This window comes from Sinocyclocheilus anshuiensis, unplaced genomic scaffold (genome assembly GCF_001515605.1).
Source record: "Sinocyclocheilus anshuiensis isolate Anshui unplaced genomic scaffold, SAMN03320099.WGS_v1.1 scaffold2171, whole genome shotgun sequence".
Classification (NCBI taxonomy): Eukaryota; Metazoa; Chordata; class Actinopteri; order Cypriniformes; family Cyprinidae; genus Sinocyclocheilus; species Sinocyclocheilus anshuiensis.
Window position 1 is genome coordinate 679,861 of NW_015537929.1, and position 21,022 is coordinate 700,882.

General features: G+C 35.4%; 1 protein-coding gene across 3 annotated transcripts in view; it reads right to left on the reverse strand.

Moving 5' to 3' along the window:
- LOC107657972 (SLIT-ROBO Rho GTPase-activating protein 3) overlaps positions 1–21,022 on the reverse strand; it is an 89,364-nt gene that overhangs the window by 50,229 nt on the left and 18,113 nt on the right. For 2 of the 3 annotated variants that reach the window (XM_016446336.1, XM_016446326.1), the window contains exons 2-4: positions 19,756–19,933; positions 10,525–10,687; positions 4,518–4,580 (exon numbers count right to left, since the gene is read on the reverse strand). In XM_016446336.1, coding sequence (XP_016301822.1) covers positions 4,518–4,580; positions 10,525–10,687; positions 19,756–19,933 — 404 coding nt within the window. Of the gene's footprint in view, positions 1–2,216; positions 2,342–4,517; positions 4,581–10,524; positions 10,688–19,755; positions 19,934–21,022 lie in introns of those variants that run through there. The other variant, XM_016446343.1, reaches the window with a different exon arrangement.

Consider the following 21,022-nt stretch of genomic DNA (forward strand, 5'->3'; position numbering starts at 1 on the left):
ATACCTGTACATACAACTGTCGATTTGTATATTTTTATTCTTTATTTACTTGTTCTATTTTTTTTTTTCTGTGTTTTTTGTTCTGTCACTGTCATTCTGTTACACTGTAGAAGCTTCTGTCACGAAAACAAATTCCTCGTATGTGTAAACATACATTTTTTGTACGGGGAAGTCGTGGCCTAATGGTTAAAGAGTCGGACTCGTAACCCAAAGGTTGCGGGTTCGAGTCTCGTACCGGCAGGGATTGTAGGTGGGGGGAGTGAATGTCCAGCGCTCTCTCCCACCTTCAATACCATGACTGAGGTGCCCTTGAGCAAGGCACCGAACCCCCAACTGCTCCCCGGGCGCCGCAGCAAAAAATGGCTGCCCACTGCTCCGGGTGTGTGTTCACGGTGTGTGTGTGTTCACTGCTGTGTGTGTGCGCACTTTGGATGGGATAAATGCAGAGCACTAATTCTGAGTATGGGTCACCATACTTGGCCACACGTCACTCACTTACTTACATTAAACATACCTGGCAATAAAGCTCATTCTGATTCTTCTGATTCTGAGAACACAACTCAAACCACAGGAAGGGATCAAGAGGGATCAATACTTAAGGCTACTAGTGCAGGCTCTCTTTCATTTTTATTGTCAAGCTGTATATCAAGAACAGTTAATCAGAAGCAAGCCACTATGCTCTGTCAAGCAAACGTTATATAGAAGTTTGCAAAGTGAGACAAAATTTGTGATATTCATAACACTGTTTAGCATAATCCTCAGACTGTTGAATAATTTATGTTAATGGTGAACCTACGACCTACCAATACATGGGAAAAGAACAGACACTGACATTTAAAATTGTATATAAAAAATGTATGCTTCATGTTTAAAATAAATGAAATGTAAGACTGCTGAATTAAAAATGGCAAAACTGCAGAACAAAATACTTATTTTACACTATGTGTGTGTGTGTGTGTGTGTGTGTGTGTGTGTATAAATATATATACTGTATATATATATATACACACACACATGCACATTCATATATATCATCAAAACTGATAGCATTGCACAATGCACACAGCCTATACTCCAATAAAACAGTATAATACAAAAGCCCACATTTCTGTGTCTACTTAGCAGAGAAATGACATACTAAATATTTTGTCACCACAATGATGCAGAACGTAATAATTAAGCTCTTTCTGCAGGGATTCGGTATCCTGACAGGCTCTATTTGAGGAAAAAAAGAGGAAGGGTGGCAGGGGAAGGATAATGATCCTCTCCCATGTCTTCTCCAGCGATACATTACACTCCCTGTCAGTGACCTTGAAACACATCAGCGTCAGAGCGCCTGATCCCAAACCGCTTATGTGTCCGTTTCAACAATTTAAAGGAAGTAACAGTGTATTCCTGATTCATAAGTATCATATCTGTTCTCGTAAGGATTTAAGAATGGCTTAGGACTATGTTTTATTGTTTCAGATCTTTTATGGTAGGTGGGGTACAACCACATTTTAGACTTTTTTGACACTGCAATTTACAACCGTAGTCAAGAGATGACACAACAGGAGAACGATCATATGAGCTATACTGTGGCTAGTTTTATCCAGAGATATGGGTGAGATATTTTACTATGCCACCTACATAAAGATGCAAAGGGGACATCTGGAATAGGTCGAGCGATGGAGAAGAATCTCCCTCTGATGTCCTGTCATGGGTGACAACATTAATCTCAGCCTGCTCCTCTGCAGAGGTAGCTTGGATTTCATCCAGGGAGAAACACTGAGAGGCCCAAAGAAAGAGGCTGCATCTTGGTTGATGTAAGAGAAACTAAAGCAGGATTTTGGCTTCTAATGACCCAGATTCTGAAGCAAATTAAAATGCAATGTGGATGTAATTTAAGATGTGCCTACTATGAAGCTCTACCAGGCGACTCTATCAATCTACTATTTTCCCATCACTAGCACTATCGCAAATAGTACCACTTGCATTATTCCCTGAAAAAAATCCCTTGATTCAGCTTCCTATCCTTTAATAGAAAACTATGTGAAGCAACAGTTTCTTTCTTCTCCAAATTGTTGCACAGCCAATTGTTTTTGTTTTTGGCCAGAGAGTCAGCGTTTCCATGGTGCATGGCAGGACACAGCGGGTGAGAGCACCATTCAGAGGGAGAGCGAGAAAAATAGAGAAGGAAAAATAAAGAGAGAGAGATTGAGAGACATTATACTCACAGTGTACAGCTCGTTTGTCACTTTCACCAGCTCCTCGTGCATCTGAATGCCAATTTCTTTACTCTGCAACATACACAAAAATAAAAAAATACACAAAATGGGTCACAAATTAGTCAAACTCTAAACTCTGCAGTAACAATATATTATAGATTAGAATATACTCAAAAACAACAACAAAAAAGTACAGAAACATCTAGAAACATTAAAAACTAATTTACTATTTGCCAGACAAGAAGTATTGCAAACTCAGTTCCATTAATAATTTTTACAACCCCGTGTTTTTTGATGGTGTCATGTTAAAGATGTTGTTTTCCCCTTTTTGTAGACTGGAAATATGCGGAACACATATCTTTTATATAACCTACCAAGCATCACAAACATACATAACCAAGATCCAAAATGCAAGGTTAAAAAAAAATTTTTATAATTAAATGGCACACTTGCAGAATATGTGCTTTATAAGTACTAATAAACAGCCAATATGCTAGTAATATGCATGCTAATAAGCAACTAGTTAATAGTGAGAATTGGTCCCTATATTAAAGCGTTACCAAATAAATAAATAAATAATAAATGAATTTAAAAAAGCAGCTTGGTTTGACAAAGATGACTATGAGTGAATATTTCAGTACTGGTTGATTGGATTGGAATGTTTAATTGGATGTTCTATCATCATCAGGCTGAAGGCTTAATGTTTCTCATTGCTGTATGGTGACCACACTATATTGTCACAATAGCCAAAAAGGCTCATGTTTTCAATCGATCGATCATTTGATACAACGCTTTTCAAATAACCTCTTCAGCATCATTTCCTGCATTTTTGTAAACAGTGGTTCAGACAGGAACCAGGCTGATTCAGATACTCTGACTGTGACACTGAAAACTGCTTATGCATTCCTGTGGGAAAATAATAATTTAATAATGCTATAAACAAGTTAACGGGAAAGAAGACAACTCTACGAGAGGAGAAAAACATTTTGTACCTCCTCCCACCAGCATAGCTACTCCTGCTTACATGCACACCTGCCGCCGTGTGAGCTGAGAAAATGTGTGTGTGTGTGTATAAATATATATACTGTATATATATATACACACACACATGCACATTCATATATATCATCAAAACTGATAGCATTGCACAATGCACACAGCCTATACTCCAATAAAACAGTATAATACAAAAGCCCACATTTCTGTGTCTACTTAGCAGAGAAATGACATACTAAATATTTTGTCACCACAATGATGCAGAACGTAATAATTAAGCTCTTTCTGCAGGGATTCGGTATCCTGACAGGCTCTATTTGAGGAAAAAAAGAGGAAGGGTGGCAGGGGAAGGATAATGATCCTCTCCCATGTCTTCTCCAGCGATACATTACACTCCCTGTCAGTGACCTTGAAACACATCAGCGTCAGAGCGCCTGATCCCAAACCGCTTATGTGTCCGTTTCAACAATTTAAAGGAAGTAACAGTGTATTCCTGATTCATAAGTATCATATCTGTTCTCGTAAGGATTTAAGAATGGCTTAGGACTATGTTTTATTGTTTCAGATCTTTTATGGTAGGTGGGGTACAACCACATTTTAGACTTTTTTGACACTGCAATTTACAACCGTAGTCAAGAGATGACACAACAGGAGAACGATCATATGAGCTATACTGTGGCTAGTTTTATCCAGAGATATGGGTGAGATATTTTACTATGCCACCTACATAAAGATGCAAAGGGGACATCTGGAATAGGTCGAGCGATGGAGAAGAATCTCCCTCTGATGTCCTGTCATGGGTGACAACATTAATCTCAGCCTGCTCCTCTGCAGAGGTAGCTTGGATTTCATCCAGGGAGAAACACTGAGAGGCCCAAAGAAAGAGGCTGCATCTTGGTTGATGTAAGAGAAACTAAAGCAGGATTTTGGCTTCTAATGACCCAGATTCTGAAGCAAATTAAAATGCAATGTGGATGTAATTTAAGATGTGCCTACTATGAAGCTCTACCAGGCGACTCTATCAATCTACTATTTTCCCATCACTAGCACTATCGCAAATAGTACCACTTGCATTATTCCCTGAAAAAAATCCCTTGATTCAGCTTCCTATCCTTTAATAGAAAACTATGTGAAGCAACAGTTTCTTTCTTCTCCAAATTGTTGCACAGCCAATTGTTTTTGTTTTTGGCCAGAGAGTCAGCGTTTCCATGGTGCATGGCAGGACACAGCGGGTGAGAGCACCATTCAGAGGGAGAGCGAGAAAAATAGAGAAGGAAAAATAAAGAGAGAGAGATTGAGAGACATTATACTCACAGTGTACAGCTCGTTTGTCACTTTCACCAGCTCCTCGTGCATCTGAATGCCAATTTCTTTACTCTGCAACATACACAAAAATAAAAAAATACACAAAATGGGTCACAAATTAGTCAAACTCTAAACTCTGCAGTAACAATATATTATAGATTAGAATATACTCAAAAACAACAACAAAAAAGTACAGAAACATCTAGAAACATTAAAAACTAATTTACTATTTGCCAGACAAGAAGTATTGCAAACTCAGTTCCATTAATAATTTTTACAACCCCGTGTTTTTTGATGGTGTCATGTTAAAGATGTTGTTTTCCCCTTTTTGTAGACTGGAAATATGCGGAACACATATCTTTTATATAACCTACCAAGCATCACAAACATACATAACCAAGATCCAAAATGCAAGGTTAAAAAAAAATTTTTATAATTAAATGGCACACTTGCAGAATATGTGCTTTATAAGTACTAATAAACAGCCAATATGCTAGTAATATGCATGCTAATAAGCAACTAGTTAATAGTGAGAATTGGTCCCTATATTAAAGCGTTACCAAATAAATAAATAAATAATAAATGAATTTAAAAAAGCAGCTTGGTTTGACAAAGATGACTATGAGTGAATATTTCAGTACTGGTTGATTGGATTGGAATGTTTAATTGGATGTTCTATCATCATCAGGCTGAAGGCTTAATGTTTCTCATTGCTGTATGGTGACCACACTATATTGTCACAATAGCCAAAAAGGCTCATGTTTTCAATCGATCGATCATTTGATACAACGCTTTTCAAATAACCTCTTCAGCATCATTTCCTGCATTTTTGTAAACAGTGGTTCAGACAGGAACCAGGCTGATTCAGATACTCTGACTGTGACACTGAAAACTGCTTATGCATTCCTGTGGGAAAATAATAATTTAATAATGCTATAAACAAGTTAACGGGAAAGAAGACAACTCTACGAGAGGAGAAAAACATTTTGTACCTCCTCCCACCAGCATAGCTACTCCTGCTTACATGCACACCTGCCGCCGTGTGAGCTGAGAAAATGTAGTGCATTTAACTCTAAAGTCAGAGGCACAATCTGGCAGATATTAGAGGGCAAGAACTCCAGGGAAGCTGGAAACTGTTCACTGCAAGCACAAGTTTTTTTCATTAGGCAGAGAAAGACAGAGACTGGCCCAGACAGACACATTCAGACGCAACAAAAGTCTAGTAAAACTCCCATGCCCACAGAGTCTACAGGTACAAGCATCACCTTTCCTGTCAACTGTTCAAAAACTGTGCGTAGGAATGGTGCATTTCTCTGAGGAGGCTCAAAAAAGAAAACAAATCCGATGACAAAACCTTGCATAGTACAAAAAGAAAACAACACATAAAATGATATCAAATGGCACGTAAAACACTGATTTTTCTAAAGTTGTTATTGTTGACTGAAACTAAAACTATCAAAAAATTTATTTCAGGAATTAAAATAAAGCTGAAAAAATATATAAATATTAGTTGAAAATTTTTTACTTAAAAAAACATTAGAAACACTGCCTTGGCAGCTAACTGAAATAAGTACAATTATTACTAAATCTAAAAATGAAATAAAAATAAACCTAACCAAAAATATTGGACAAAAGACAAAAACACAATCAAATTAATAAACCCGGAACTTAAATTAAAATGATAGTTGAAAATATAAATATAAAAATAAAAGCTAATTAAAATTATTAATAAATACTGTATATAAATAATACTAAAATAACACTACACCACAAGCTACTGGAATGATCTGTCCTTTTGTGGACATTTTGTGATATTTTGATGCAATGATGAGGCTACAGCATGAGTAGTCAGGCCTGTGCTTAGGGATAAAAAATAATCGCTCTCTTCACATGAATGTGTACATACACATACACACACTTATCCCTGCAATCAATTTACACATCTAGTCATCCATTCTAATGGGATAAGCACCTTACCTCATACGGGCCTCAAGCACCTCATGTATATGTGTTGATTTTGTTTTTAGGAAACATATAGACTCAATATAGCACAACATCTGATGAAAGAGATGAAATGCCAGGAGACTTATTTGAGTACAGAATTAATATGGATAATATAGCTAATAATTTTTTCTATGATTTTTTTTTTTTTTGAAAGAATTTGATGAGAAGTGTTTATATTCAGGAATGTTCCCATATTAAATTTAAATATTTAAATAAGCAATTTCATGCTATTGCAGATAACCAATGAGATGTCCAATATTCTAATTGCTTACTATTTTGTAAATTAAAGTATATTAAAGATAAAAATAAAAATAAAATTAAGAATTTGCTACAAGTGAATTTAGGCATCACAACAATATATCATACAGTATAAAAAACCTGATATTTATTTAGAATTTTTTTAAAATGTAAGATTACATTTAACCGTGTATTTATTAGTGTTTTTTAAATATTATTATTATTATTGCTATTAAATATTTTGTTTTTTAAAGACATAAATAAAATTAAAAAATTATATAAATACAAATATATAAATAAATAAATACAATGTAAAAAATTAACAATAAATGCCTGGGTCATATGTTCAGAGAAAAAACATTCACTTATTACCAAGCAAAAATTGCTTAACAAGACAGGACATTATATCTTGTAAGATAATGAGCTGTTCCCTTTTTCTTTATCTTCTCACAAACCCACTCCAAATTCATGCTTTTGCTGAGCCAAATCAGGCATTATTACGGCCCATGGGGATTGAGAATCAGTATTACTGCATACATCACACTCACAGCGCAACAGCTCTCAGTGGAAACACCTGATGCAAAATTATGAAAGAGCCAAAGCCACTGACACACTGCAGTCTCTTGCCTCTGTTAACACTAATATAAGAGCATTCAAAATGCTGTCAAGCTACAATACATGTTTCCTAGTTTTTGCTGCTCATTCATCCTCATCCGACCCACCAGCGAAATGTTTCGCTGACCTCAGGTGTACGTTTCTCATCTCACTGTGTGCTGGAATCCTTTGACGTGGACAAAACTGCTGTTAGCGTTTACTAACTACTATTGAATGTGTCACACATGTAATTAAAGAAAAAGTTAAAGGGGTCATATGATGCGATTTCAAGTTTTACTTTCTCTTTGCCCTTTAAAATAAGAGCTTAAGGATGTAAGGAAGGCAATTCATTATCATTCCAGACAGCACACTCATGTTGCTAGACTAGTGATTCTCAACTGCTTTGGTTTTAGGACCCATATTTTACACTGGACATCAAGGAGTGATCCAACTGTACAAGAGTACCAAAAGTTATCAAAAATGTCCTTAAAAATCACATATTGAAATTTAATAATTATATTATGAACTGTGAGTATGTTCTATTGCCACAGTGTTGTAAATATAATTATAAAATATGAAATTTCTGAACAACTTCGGTTCATTTTAGTGAATCAAAAACACACTGTACAACACATCAAGTGTTGTTCCATTCATGAACAAGTATTGTATTAGTGTACGTTTGTAGTATAATATGTTAATTTTATGAATACACTCATGAACCTGAGTACATATTTCGTTCTCATGTGTCAAGATGTATAGAATGACAATAAAATTAACTGAACTGAACTGAAATGACTCTTTTGAGCCAGTCCTTTTATTGAATCATTAAAAAAGAGTCACATATTAAAGTGAAGTGTTTCTGAGTTTATCATTTCTACTAGGGATGCTCCGATCCGCCTTTTTCGCCTCCGATACCGATTCCGATGCCTAGGGTTCGGTATTGGCCTATACCGATACCGATCCAATACCAGTGAAGTTTTTTTCCCTCATTTAAATAAATGTAGAATTTATATATCTCTGTGTGTGGAACTGATCATCATTCTTTCACAATCTACTAGATACAGACTACTTCATTATAAAGAAAAATAAAATAAACAAATATGAAAAAATATAGGCCTATGTATATTTATAATCTATGACAAAAATGTATCATAAACTAGGTTAGTGGATAATTCGGCAGCAAAAGTTATTCTAGAAAAATCAGTGCACAATAATTTTAGAAATCCAAACATTTAGTGAAAAAACTATATTTTTTGGGGAACAAATAAAAGTGTTGCACTAAATATGTTAATAATAATAAAAATGTTACACATTGCTATTTGTATTATTATAAAATCCATTCATTAAAAACATTCATGAATGTATTTATATATAAGTATATACTATAAAATTAAAATAAATTTCTTTTAAATGTATAGCATATTTTTTAATAAGGCAACAACATATGATAGATACGATAGGACAAAACAAATACAGTGCAGCACGAACTGTTTTTATACAGTCGCGGAGAAAAGAGTTTGTGTGAACTTTAATGTAAGGACTTAAATATTCATATGCAGCTCACATTAAGCTATCGTATGGCTTCAGAAGTAACACAGAATAATTCGCACAATCGGGAAAAAAATAAAATAAAAAATCTCGGATTTGGATCGGCCCTCTCTGACCGATACCCGATCCGAGAAAAATGGCACTATCGGAGCCGATACCCGATATGAATATCGGATCGGCGCATCCCTAATTTTTACTAGTTATAAAAGTTTGACACTAGAAAGGCAATTTTATTTTATATCCACATATTATTAATATGTATGATTATTGGTGATGATATTTGTAAAAAAAATAATTAATGGCATTCATAATGGCAAATTAGAAGGTTCTCTATATTTCTAAGAACATTAACTGAAAAAAAATATTTTTGGACATTCTAACTGTAATATGCCAAAATGAATCAAAATTGAATCAAAATTAACCGTATTCTGAATCACATCGAACTGAAAGTGAATTAGAGTCAAATCAGGAAATCTGTAAAGATATGCAGACCTGTTTATAAATATAAGCCTGTCACATCACAGCAGCACTCAAGCATGCATTCATACAGAGTAGGGTATTTTAGGTGACCTTGAGTACACTCACTGCAAGCAATTAACAGCTTCCCATGGTGCTCTAGGTGTGTTTTATTGGTTCACAGTCACCTCACAGAACCACTCTCCTATGAATGGCGGCTGGAAGCACAGGGCCTCACCTACTGGAAAAGCAGCCAGGTGTAAACACGCTAGTAGTGTTTGGATTACACCACAGGAATCCAGGCTATGTGTTGACAGCGTTCCAACTCATATAGTCCAGACCCCATAAGTCACACCACGGAGAATACAGCCAGTAGCGGCACTTCTCGCCACAGTATGACTTTAACTCTGAGAGGATGTGCATAAATAGGCTGTAGTCACCCTGTGAGACAGCATGCCTTTTAACATGCACATTCATTTTGTCACATACCATCCGTACACACGTCTGCAAGCATTTAAATTCAGCCTAAAATTCCAAAAGAACAGCTCAAATAAGAAGGGAGAAGTTGGTGTGCTAAGAAAAATGTCTGCCAAGAAATTGCATGCAAATGTATAAAGTCATTTGGCTGTGTGAAAGAATGTGTGAAATAATGATTTTGAAGCAGCAAAGGGTGTTATGATTTCCCACATTCGGAAAAGTTCAGTGCTTCCCATGGAAGATTTGCAACTTTTTAATTACACAATTCAGACATTTTTTCCTCGCAATTCTGAGAAAATTGCTAGATATGAAGTCATAATTGTGAGACACAAACTCAGAATTGCGAGATATAAAATTACAATTTTGAGAAAATAAGTCAGAATCATGAGTTAAAAAGTCACCTTTTAATTTTGTTTATTCCGTTGCAGAAACAAAAAACAGAACTGCGAGATATAAGCTAGTAAAAATAAATGAAACATGGATGTATACAAATGTATATGCAATTAAAACAATACCGAATCCCACAATGCAATTAACATTATTTCCTTTTTTTTTTTTTTTTTTAATCTCTTGGAATTTAATAATCTGATCAAATAGCAAGTATGAACACAGAGGTGTCTGTTAATTAAAAGTGGACATGAGATTATAATGGTATTTAAATGGATGTGAGAAGAAAAAGAAGAATGTCAAAGCTATAGACCTTTTTGAAGAGCCGGATGACATCCTCGCTGATCTGAGCCAGGCGAACGATGACATTGTTGATGTAGATATCATTAAGTGTGGCATGATCTCTGCTTTCTCTTCGAGTCTGGTTCAAAACCAGATACCAGCAGTTTACTGAAGAGAGAAGGTGTTGTTCTTTCCTAGAAGGGCAGAGAAAAGGGATAATAATGTTAAATACTATTATAAGTTGGCTTACTTACTTTTTTGCAATTCTTCCCTTCCCGCTGAAATGTTTGGCTTGTTCTCCACATAACGTATCATCTTCCCATAATTGTCAGATTGTCAAATGAAATTCACAAGGCCTGCACAATACATTTTTCCCCTTTGCTGAGTGCATAATTTCTGTTTACTGCTATCATTTTCTTATAAACTAACAAATGCAGTCATACAGTATTTATTCACTGTTATAGGTGGTATTGCAGATTTAAATGTATAGTTCACCCAAAAATGAAAATTATATCATCATTTACTCACTCTCAAGTTATTCCAAACCTGTATGAATTTCTTTTTAGCAGAAAAGAAGATATTTTGAAGAATGTTGGTAACCAAACAGTTGACGGTAGGCATTGAATTACATAATATGGAAAAAAATACTATGGAAGTCAATGGCTACCGTCAACTGTTTGGTTCTTAAAAATATCTTCTTTTGCGCTCAACAGAAGAAAGAACCTCACACAGGTTTGGAACAACTTTTTGGGTGAACTTTCCCTCCCAACACATACAACAAGTCTCCAACACCACATTTACAGTACTCGGCACCTGACAGCAAACTGATCACTTAATACCTTACCACTGCTAAAAATAATGACACCGAGACAAAAATCATCCTAGCTTGAACTTAATCAGCTTTTGGGACCATAAGCTTGTGTTCGGTGCTAACCCTTCACTTCCTTATCCTATCTTCTTAACCAATCAACAAGCTGAAGAAAAGGGAATGCAAAAATAAATAACTGAGTTGTGAGTATTGAAAGCCGAGAGATAGCAGGATGAAGCTTTGGAGGCAAAGGCAATTACTTCAGAGAGCATTTGGACTAGGGAGAGAACATCAAAGGGTGGCCTCTTGCGAGAATTAGTGAAATGCTAATCGCTGCTAATGAGGAACGTATATCTCCCTGCTGCATGTGGCGAACGTTATTAGCCCTTTAATCTGCCCTCAAATAAGGATAAACAGTAAACAAAGAAGCATAGGCCAACCAGCACTCTTTGGGGTTATGACAAGCTTACCAAAAACAAACCCTGCATATCTTAATATATAGAGACATCTTTAAGTATTTCTCAAGTTGATTCCCCCAAAAATGTAAACAGCTGTTTGGACAACCTGTTTGAAATCAGACATTATTTTTTCTGTTTGGTGATGTTAATAGTGCACATTTTAAGGAACCACCAAAATGACTTTTGTTAGTGTATCCTAATGTAGTCAAGTTGATACAGACATGTTATTATTAAATAATAAATAAATAATATTTTGACTTGTATTAAGCAGTTCATTTGACTTGATCAAACACACTTTTCAGGTTACCTCTGAAAGAAAACACATTTCTGTTTTCAATATTGATAATAAGTCATGTTTACTTAGAAGGAAATAATTTCATGCTTTCTGAAGGATCATGTGACACTGAAAACTGCCATCACAGGAATAATTTACATTTTAAAATATATTAAAATAGAAAACAGTTATTTCACAATATTACTACTTTTATATTTTTATTAAATAAATATAGCCTTTGTGAGCACAAAACACCTCCAAAAAGATTTAAAAAATCTTTCTGACCCCAATGGTTTTGAATGGTTGTGTATTAATATAGCACTTTGATACATACTGTACCATGGTACAGTACAGCACATCCAAAAAAAAAACTATGTACTACCTAACAATGGACAGGTCCAAAATCATGGTAAAACATGGTACAATAACATTTAATGCTTTTATTGCATTTTAAACTGATTTTGACATTTTAAACTGCTGCAAATACTCAATGAAAAGATATGAGAATGTCATATGACTTGCAAAACACAAATGCATAAGTAGCACTGTCTGTTCATGCATAGATTCCTCTTAAAGATAAATGTTATATGCAGAAGATAAGAACTGCATTTACAAGAATGAGGAAGAGGAAGAAGTGTAATGCAATGTGCCAGATCACACATATGCCGCAGAAAGGAAATAAGAATGTGCCCACTGAGAAAGCTGAAAGACGAACGGCTTAAAGTGTGGCTGTGCAAAATGATCAAAGATTTTTTTTGCCTCTGCTTTTGAAACTGCCAATTGTAGCACTAGGCCATAGGCTAGATCTCTACAATAGATTAGAAATAGCCTTATTTCATCCAAAACTGCGGAAAGACATACTCTGGCCCTTTTCCTTTATTCTCATTTACAATTTTTTTCAATATTCAGAAAATAGATCAAAAGCACTGCTCTGACTCTACAATCAAGGCCTGAAAAAAAGGATCATATGATTCATAATCACATTTCTCCAATTGCTTTTTTTTATGTCCATGATCCATAATCCATAAAAAGGGCCAAAGATCACATAAAACTCTAAATTTATTTTCAAAGCCTTTGAAACAAGAGTGCAATGCTCTAAGGCTCTCACATACTTATGTTTTCTTTAGGCTATGTGTAGTTCAAGTGCAAGCTTATATTGATATTACTACAAATTATAATGTACAGAAGCATGCAAGTAAGCATATGTAACACACAGATAAAGTGATACATTTTAAGTGTGTATTATTGTGTCTTTTCTAACCTTTAAGGCTATGCAAGAGATCTAAAGATCTCTAATCCTATGCTAAGAAGCGATAATAAGCAGTTATCCGTATTGTACTCAAAAACACCCACACAGAGTATCAGTGGGGTTCAAAATCACTTCACTCTTAGCTTCATTATAGCAACACAATCCATAAAACACAATCATACAATCGCACTTGCCGCCTGCCACAATATTCATTCAAGAAAGTGTTTTTTTTTGTGTGTGTGTGTGCCAAGCCCAATACAGCTTTATCAAAGAGCTTTTAATCCAGTCTGGGGTGGCTTGCTGATTGCTGAAGCTTATCTCCTGACGGAAAAGCAGGGGAAGGAATCAACTGTAGTGGAAACAGAAACGGGGGCACACGCTCCCCAGTTCAAACGCATTTCCGCCTTTTAAGTAAGCTTCAATAAATAGCAATTGCACATTTTTCGCTGGTCCACCAACCCCCCCCAACACACCAATAACACCCACCAATCCACAAAAATGCAAAATGAGGCCACCAATGTATGATTGCTCCCAGCTGTAGACCCATGAGAGGACTGGAAAAGAGAGAGAGGAGAGAATTTTGTCAGAGCAGTGAATGGTAGGACAAGGATTAGCTCAAAAGCTCATTGCTGATGACTCTGACCTCATTAATCTTACATTATTAGCCATATACAGGGAACCTAAGCCAAAAGATCTGAGGAGACTGTGTGTTCGACCTGCGTTGAACGCTTAATTTGGACTCGGCTTTAAAGGAATAGGGAATTCTGTCATCTTTTACTCTTCCTCATGTCATTCCAAACCCGTACGACTCTCTTTCTTCTGTCAAAAACACAAATGGTCAAATTTTTGAAGAATATTCTGGCCACTTTTCAATCATTTTTATAATGAAAGTGAGTGAGGACTGGGGCCGTCAAAAACATGCAAAAAATATGTATAAAAACATCCATATTCCCTTTTAAAATCAAATGACAGCTTTGTGTGAGAAACAGACCAAAATTTAAGTCATTATTCGTGTAAAATATCATTCTGTTTCCCATTGGCACATACAAGAGAGAGGTAGTGATGGTTCATTCATGAATTCAGTTCACAAAATCAGTCGATATGATTTGTCCTTGAATTGGATCAATACTATTTTCAAGTATGACTTAATGACTCAATGACCTTGTCACAATTGTTAAAGTCAACATGAAATGAAAATGTACCCTTTCTATTTTGTAAATGCATGTAATTGATCTTACTGTGAGTGATTTATCCATGTAAATGTACATTTTTTACTTTATAATGTTTCATCTAAATGTCAGATTTTGATCTAACTCAACAGACTACTCTCTGGTGATGTATGCAAAACTTCTCCAACCATTTAGTCAGTTTAAACTCCGCCCCTCCACAATCATCCACAAATTCACATTCATTATGTTTCAGTCTGTTGGCTACACAAAGCTACTGTATGACTTGAAAAACAGTGTATGGGTGATATGAACAAATTTTATTGTACTTTATGGGTTTTGGCATCCTTTTTGAAACTTAATTGAATGGAAAAGACCAGTAAATTATTCTAATATTGTGCTCTACCGAAGAAAGAAAGTCACACGAATTTGGATTGCCATGAGTATGAGTAAATGATTTTTCATTTTTGGATGAACTAATCCTTTAATGTCTAAGTCTGAGAGATTCACTTTCTCAGCACACACGATCCCAAGGGCTTTGGCATGCTCTCTGAGAGGCTTGGCAGTGAGTGAATGAAGGCCGGAGGTGGAAGGCAGGTGCTAACGTGCGAGGAGCGGAATGCAGCAGGAACGTACTGCAGGGCAGTTTGATTTCAGGCTTCTGTCCAATAGGCTACAGCAAATGTAGTCTGCATGCTGCCACATCTACACCAGAGCCGCATCTCACCCCAAACCATCATCACTTTCTTACACTACTTTTTAAAGGCAGCTATCAATGGATAAATAGATATAAGTCTAAAGACAAATCAGCAGCAAACAGTACATTGTCATTACAGTACCATTGACGGTCTGGCATGCAACGCTTGATGATTGTAGCACTGGTCAAAAAAAGTCCTGGCAGACTGTGGGCACTGCTTTGTCCCATAGGCAAGTGCATGAAATTCATGCATAACTTATAACACAATATCTGTATGGATTTATATATTAATGAGATTATGAATTAATACTCAGTGAATAAATGGCATCGCTATGATCATCATGTATAAAATATTTAATATAAATTATTTATGGGTTAATATGTTGTACAGATTAATAAATTGACCATAGTGAAATTAGCACTGATTAAATAAGCGTGTCACCCAAGGGAATATACTTAACCATAAGTAACAATTACCACGTTTACATGCACTTAAATTTAATATTCCGGTGCATATGCTCAATGACTTTGGAATACTTCAATATGTATTCATGTTCCTCTACAGGAAGTACTGAAGACATCCTCTCTGGTTATTAATTAGTAATGGAGAATAGTAATTTAAATCAACTCATTCAATTCTTCTTATCTCACTGCAATAGCATCTGTATTATTTTCATATCACTGAGATACAACAATTGTTTTTTTATTCATAATTTAAATTTGTTTTTATTTTTATATTTCCTGTTTTAAATTTTAATTAAAGTTCTAGTAATATAATTTAGTTTTTTTTAATCTTTATAGTTTTTATTCACTTTTATTTCCATTTTAGTTATTTTAGTACATCAAATTAAACTAAATGAAAATGAGAAATGTTGTCTTGGCAGCTAGCTAAAATAGAAGTTTTTTTATTTTAGTTAAGTTCAAGTTTATTTTATTTCATTTCAAGTAACAAAAAGATTTTTATGTTTTTTGTTTTAGTTAACTATAATAACAGCACAAATGAGTTAAGAACAATTAAGAACAATAAGTACAATTTAAAAAGAAAATTGACATGACAAACTTCTGGTTAATGTAGCAAAATCCATGTACACGCAAATGCAGTCACTGAAACGTCTACAGAAATAGACCTTCTCGATTAATGGAAGATAGCAGAAATTTCTTTCACAAGAATGTCTTTTCCACCCTTATTTAGGTCAATTGTGTTCTGTCCCAAGCAAAATGAAAAATCTAAATATTCGCTTTGTGAATGCATGCAATCATCACAAGTTGGGCGGTCTCAATGCATCCCTTTCCAATTCTTTGCCATCTTTGAATTAAAAATCTGTGTAGGCAATGATTTTTTTTGTCATTTCTAGCAAACCAACCTAGTGTTCACAGTTTAAATTACTTTCCATCAGCCAAGCCACCCTGCAAAATATATACGCAGAGGCTTTGACCCTCATTCATGTATACTTTAAAAGTAATCTATGGCTGCTTTAATGCACAGAGACAGAGCTGAACTGCAGAGCAGACTGGATTAGTATTCAGGTACTGTGTGTTGCAAGTCTCAGCACCAATACACATCAAATGAGACTGCAATAACAACACATGCAGGCCAGGGAACGAGGCAAGATAAGAACAGGAAATAGGGTGAACAGACTTTGTGTTTTGACTGGTAAAGCCCAGCGTGGATGACAAGTCTGTTTTGTGGAGATAAGAAAAGGTATTTATTGACTTGAAACACACGGACACAAACACACACAAACGGCCATTAACGACACTTTTGTAGACACCTTCTTATCTCCTCTAGACATGTCATGGTCTGTCTAGAACTACATAAGTTGAAGATAGTTAGGGTTCTTTTATGCAGGGATTTTTACCTTTATAAATAAAGAGATAGGCAAATAGGTGTTGCATACAGTATTTGTAGATTAAATAACTTAATATGTTTAATCTTGCAAAACCTGTAAAATCTTACTTGTCTATGCATAAAGTTAATAAAGAAGTTTAGTGAAGTATATACCGTTGCTGCATTTGGTTGCTGTGGGCAGTCAAAGCAAAGAAGAGGAAGACATACATAATTATTGCATACAGTATATTATTTATTCCACAGCGCTCCTGAATGGAATGCTTGAGTTAATCTCAGGCAGTAGTTTTCTTATGTAGTTTGCATTAAATTGATCAAAATTGACAGTAAAGACATTTATAATCTTACAAAAGATTTCTAGTTCAAATAAATGCTGAAATTCTTTTGAACTTTTTATTCATCAAATAATCTTTGAAAAAAAGGGGTCATGGTTTCCACTTAAATATTAAGCAGCAAAACTGTCTTCATCATCGATAATAAAAAAGATATGTTAATTGAGCACCAAATCACCATATTAGATTTCTTAAAGATCACGTGACTGAGGACTGGAGTAATGGCTGCTGAAAATTCAGCTTTTCCATCACAGAAATAAATTACGTTTTAAAATATATTAAAATAGAAATCAGTTATTTTAAATTGTAATAATATTTCAGAATTTTTATTGTATTTTTGTTCAAATAAATGTAGACTTGGTGAGCATATGACTTTTAAAAAACTTTTAAAAATTACCAGGCCCAAAATTTTAAACGGAAGTGTATCTATATTATACACATATACATTTGTATAACTATAAACAATATCCTGCAATCAAATGCGTTCCTTGTTCCTGCATACTACTGCATTTTGTCTGTGAAGAGACCATAAAACTGATTCTAATCTGAAAGAGCACAAGTCCATCTCACCACTGAAAAGACAAAAGTTTGTTGTCGACGTACAGTATGCATTGTTTGTGTGTGCTTGATTCTTAGCATGAGTCAGCTGAGCTTGCTGTGAGGCTTGCGTCATCAAAACTAGAACCCAAAAGCTGACACAATATCAGAGAAAAGATATAAGTACAAAAACAGAAACAACTACAGAGAATGACAAGGCCAGACGCAGGGCCAGGAGAGCAGCAGCCATTGGCGTTGTCGTTCCTCATTGTTGTCAGCTGTAATGTAGTCAATGGTGCAGTGAGACTGACCCCGGGAGCAAGCAGCAGACAGCCCTCCTCCACCAGCTGCTATTAATTAAACCCCACCAATCCTGCTGCAACACAATTGCAAAACAAACCTAACAACAGTACATTCGGCAGCACATTCGTAAAGTCAGACTCCAAATATCTAAAAGGGGTTTTCACACCTTAAAATTTATATATTCATTTTTGTCTCATTCCCAGAAAAAGATGAAATCTATCTCAAGCTGTCAGAATGTGTTTCTATAGCCTTATTAGAGTTAGCATTGGTAAAATCCTTTATTTTTTTCACAGCCCACTATGACCAATTGAGGTCTTGTTAGCAGAAGTTTTACTGCAGACTCAGAATCCAATGTTGGCTTGATGCCACAGGAGCCAATAATCACCCGCTGATCTCATGCATGCAAGGAAAAACAGTAGCTGTGTACTGCATTACTGAAATGGTTTTACAACATATATATACACTATGGTTTTCTAATGTAAATTAGTTACTAATGCCATTACGGTCAACTGAATCAACATATGAATTAAAAAATGCTGTTCATTCTCCATAGACTTAAAGGATAGTTGCCACAAAATAGAAAAGTCTGTCATCATTCTGTGGAAAAAAAAGAAGAAGATATTTTGAACAATGTTTCAACTGTTTTTGTCCAAATAGCCAAAGTCAAGGGTCCAAAACAACATTGGACCCGCCACTGACTTTCACTGACATTTTGCAATCTTCTTGTGTTGCATAGAAGATTTATGGGTTAGGAACAACATGAGCATGAGTATAAGACAGAATTTTCATTTTTGGATGAACTATCCCTTTAAATTTGAAAGAGCACAGGTTTGTCAGATAAGGAGTTGCTCAGGTAGAGCAACATTTTTAAGGTCGGGTTAGCAAAGGGTCAATTAGTCTAGAAATTGGAGGAATGAACTGGCAATCCTGGAGTGGCGTGAAGAAAAGTATGTTTTCTTTTGAGGGAACATTTAATTCAAAAGGGTATTTAATTTAAATTAACAGCCAAAGATAACATCCTAATGCGTAAAACGCTACAGGCATTTAACAACTTCTTAAAACTTTGTGTAAAGTAGGGAATGAGGAGCAACCCTTGTCTGAAGGACGATTATATCCAGCAGCAGGAGAGAGATTTAAAATTCACCAGCAGCTATTTCTGCTCTGATAGAAGAAGCACTGAGACAAATGGTGAAACAGACGGCAAAATGAAGAGGAGACATAATCTGGCATGCACAATTAAAGGAACAGTTAACCAAAAAATGAAAATTGTCATCATGTATTTATTATAATCATGTTTGATGTCATTTTTCCCATCAAGCACGAAATGAGACATTTTTTGTAGAATCTTTATGCAGCTATTTTTCATACAGCTCACAGTGACATTACAGCTCATAGTGACTTTCAAGCTCAAACAAGGACCAAAATACATCACAGAAGCCATACAATATATTTGTGTGAGAAACAGGCTAAAATATAAGCCATACTTTTGTGTTCCAAGGGGGAAAAAATCTAGGAAAATCATAAACAAATGGCAGAATTTTAATTTTTTTGGGGTGAACTATTCACACTTGCACATATCTATAAAGTCTCACCTCGGGCCGCGAACCTTTGATGAGAACCTTTCAGCCAGTTTCTCCAGACTGCGAGAATACTCCAGTTGAATCTCGGCTTTGCGCCGAAAAAACTCCTGCAGGTCCTGCAACAGCTGGATCCGAGCCTCTGATTGCTGCTCCAGGCACTTGAACTGCTCCACCAACTGATTACGGATCTCTGAGCAACAGAGTACACATAAACACATTAGTTTGACTCAGCACAATTCTGACATGTACATATACAAAGCTAGTTGGATTCAGATGGACTTTCTCTTCTCAAATAGGCTAAATCCATTATTTAAACCATACAGCTACTGACCAAAGAATTTCCATGATTATTCCAGTCGTTTGTGACTACTGGATACAAATTTTGGGAGTGCTTTTGTACTCCTTACACACATGGAACAATCATTTAGGTTACTCGCAAAACTTTGCAGTGTGTGCGTGGACAAAATATATTCCATCATCCCAGAGTATATATTCATCCAATATAGATATGAAGGAAAACAATCTACCACTTAATAGGAAATCTGTGTGCAAATTGGTAAGGGAGAAATTAAGAAATATATATTTAGCACACCAAGTCAGAACTGTGCTTTGTCCTTTAATAAAAAATGGATGAGACTGAAATCCACACTTGTTTTGTCATAATCTAAGCTTTACAGCTGTTCCTTACCAAACGAATACGTCAACCCTCCCAATTTTCCCAGGATTCTCCTGTATTTTACCATTCTATCCCACTATCATCCCATTTAAATATTTTCCTGTTTTTTTTTTTATTCTTTCTATATAAAAAAAATAAAAAATCCAACTGGGCGTATTTTATATGTTTGCTACATTCGCTTACGGTAAAACTCCCGTAATTTGTATGGGCCAAACCTCATTATATGAATAATCACCACAACAAATTCCGAGGTTGTTCAGTTGCCAGATCTTGTATGAAACGCATCTTTCTCACACGATCGATGCATACAAATTTCAACCTATTTGTCCCCTCAACTTGGCAACCTACAGCCCAGTGATGCTATTGATATGTGCGCAGGTAGTACCGCGGGAAGGAAACAATGATCACTGGTAGAAATGGGAGTAGAAGACTCAGGTGGTGCTCCAGTGAAAAAAACTAAATGTAAATTTACATGTATAATGAGATATAGCTTACACTTTAAATGTATTGTTCTTTCTAATGTTCTAACAATCGACAGATAGATAGATAGATAGATAGATATAGATAGATAGATAGATAGATAGGTAGATAGATAGATAGATA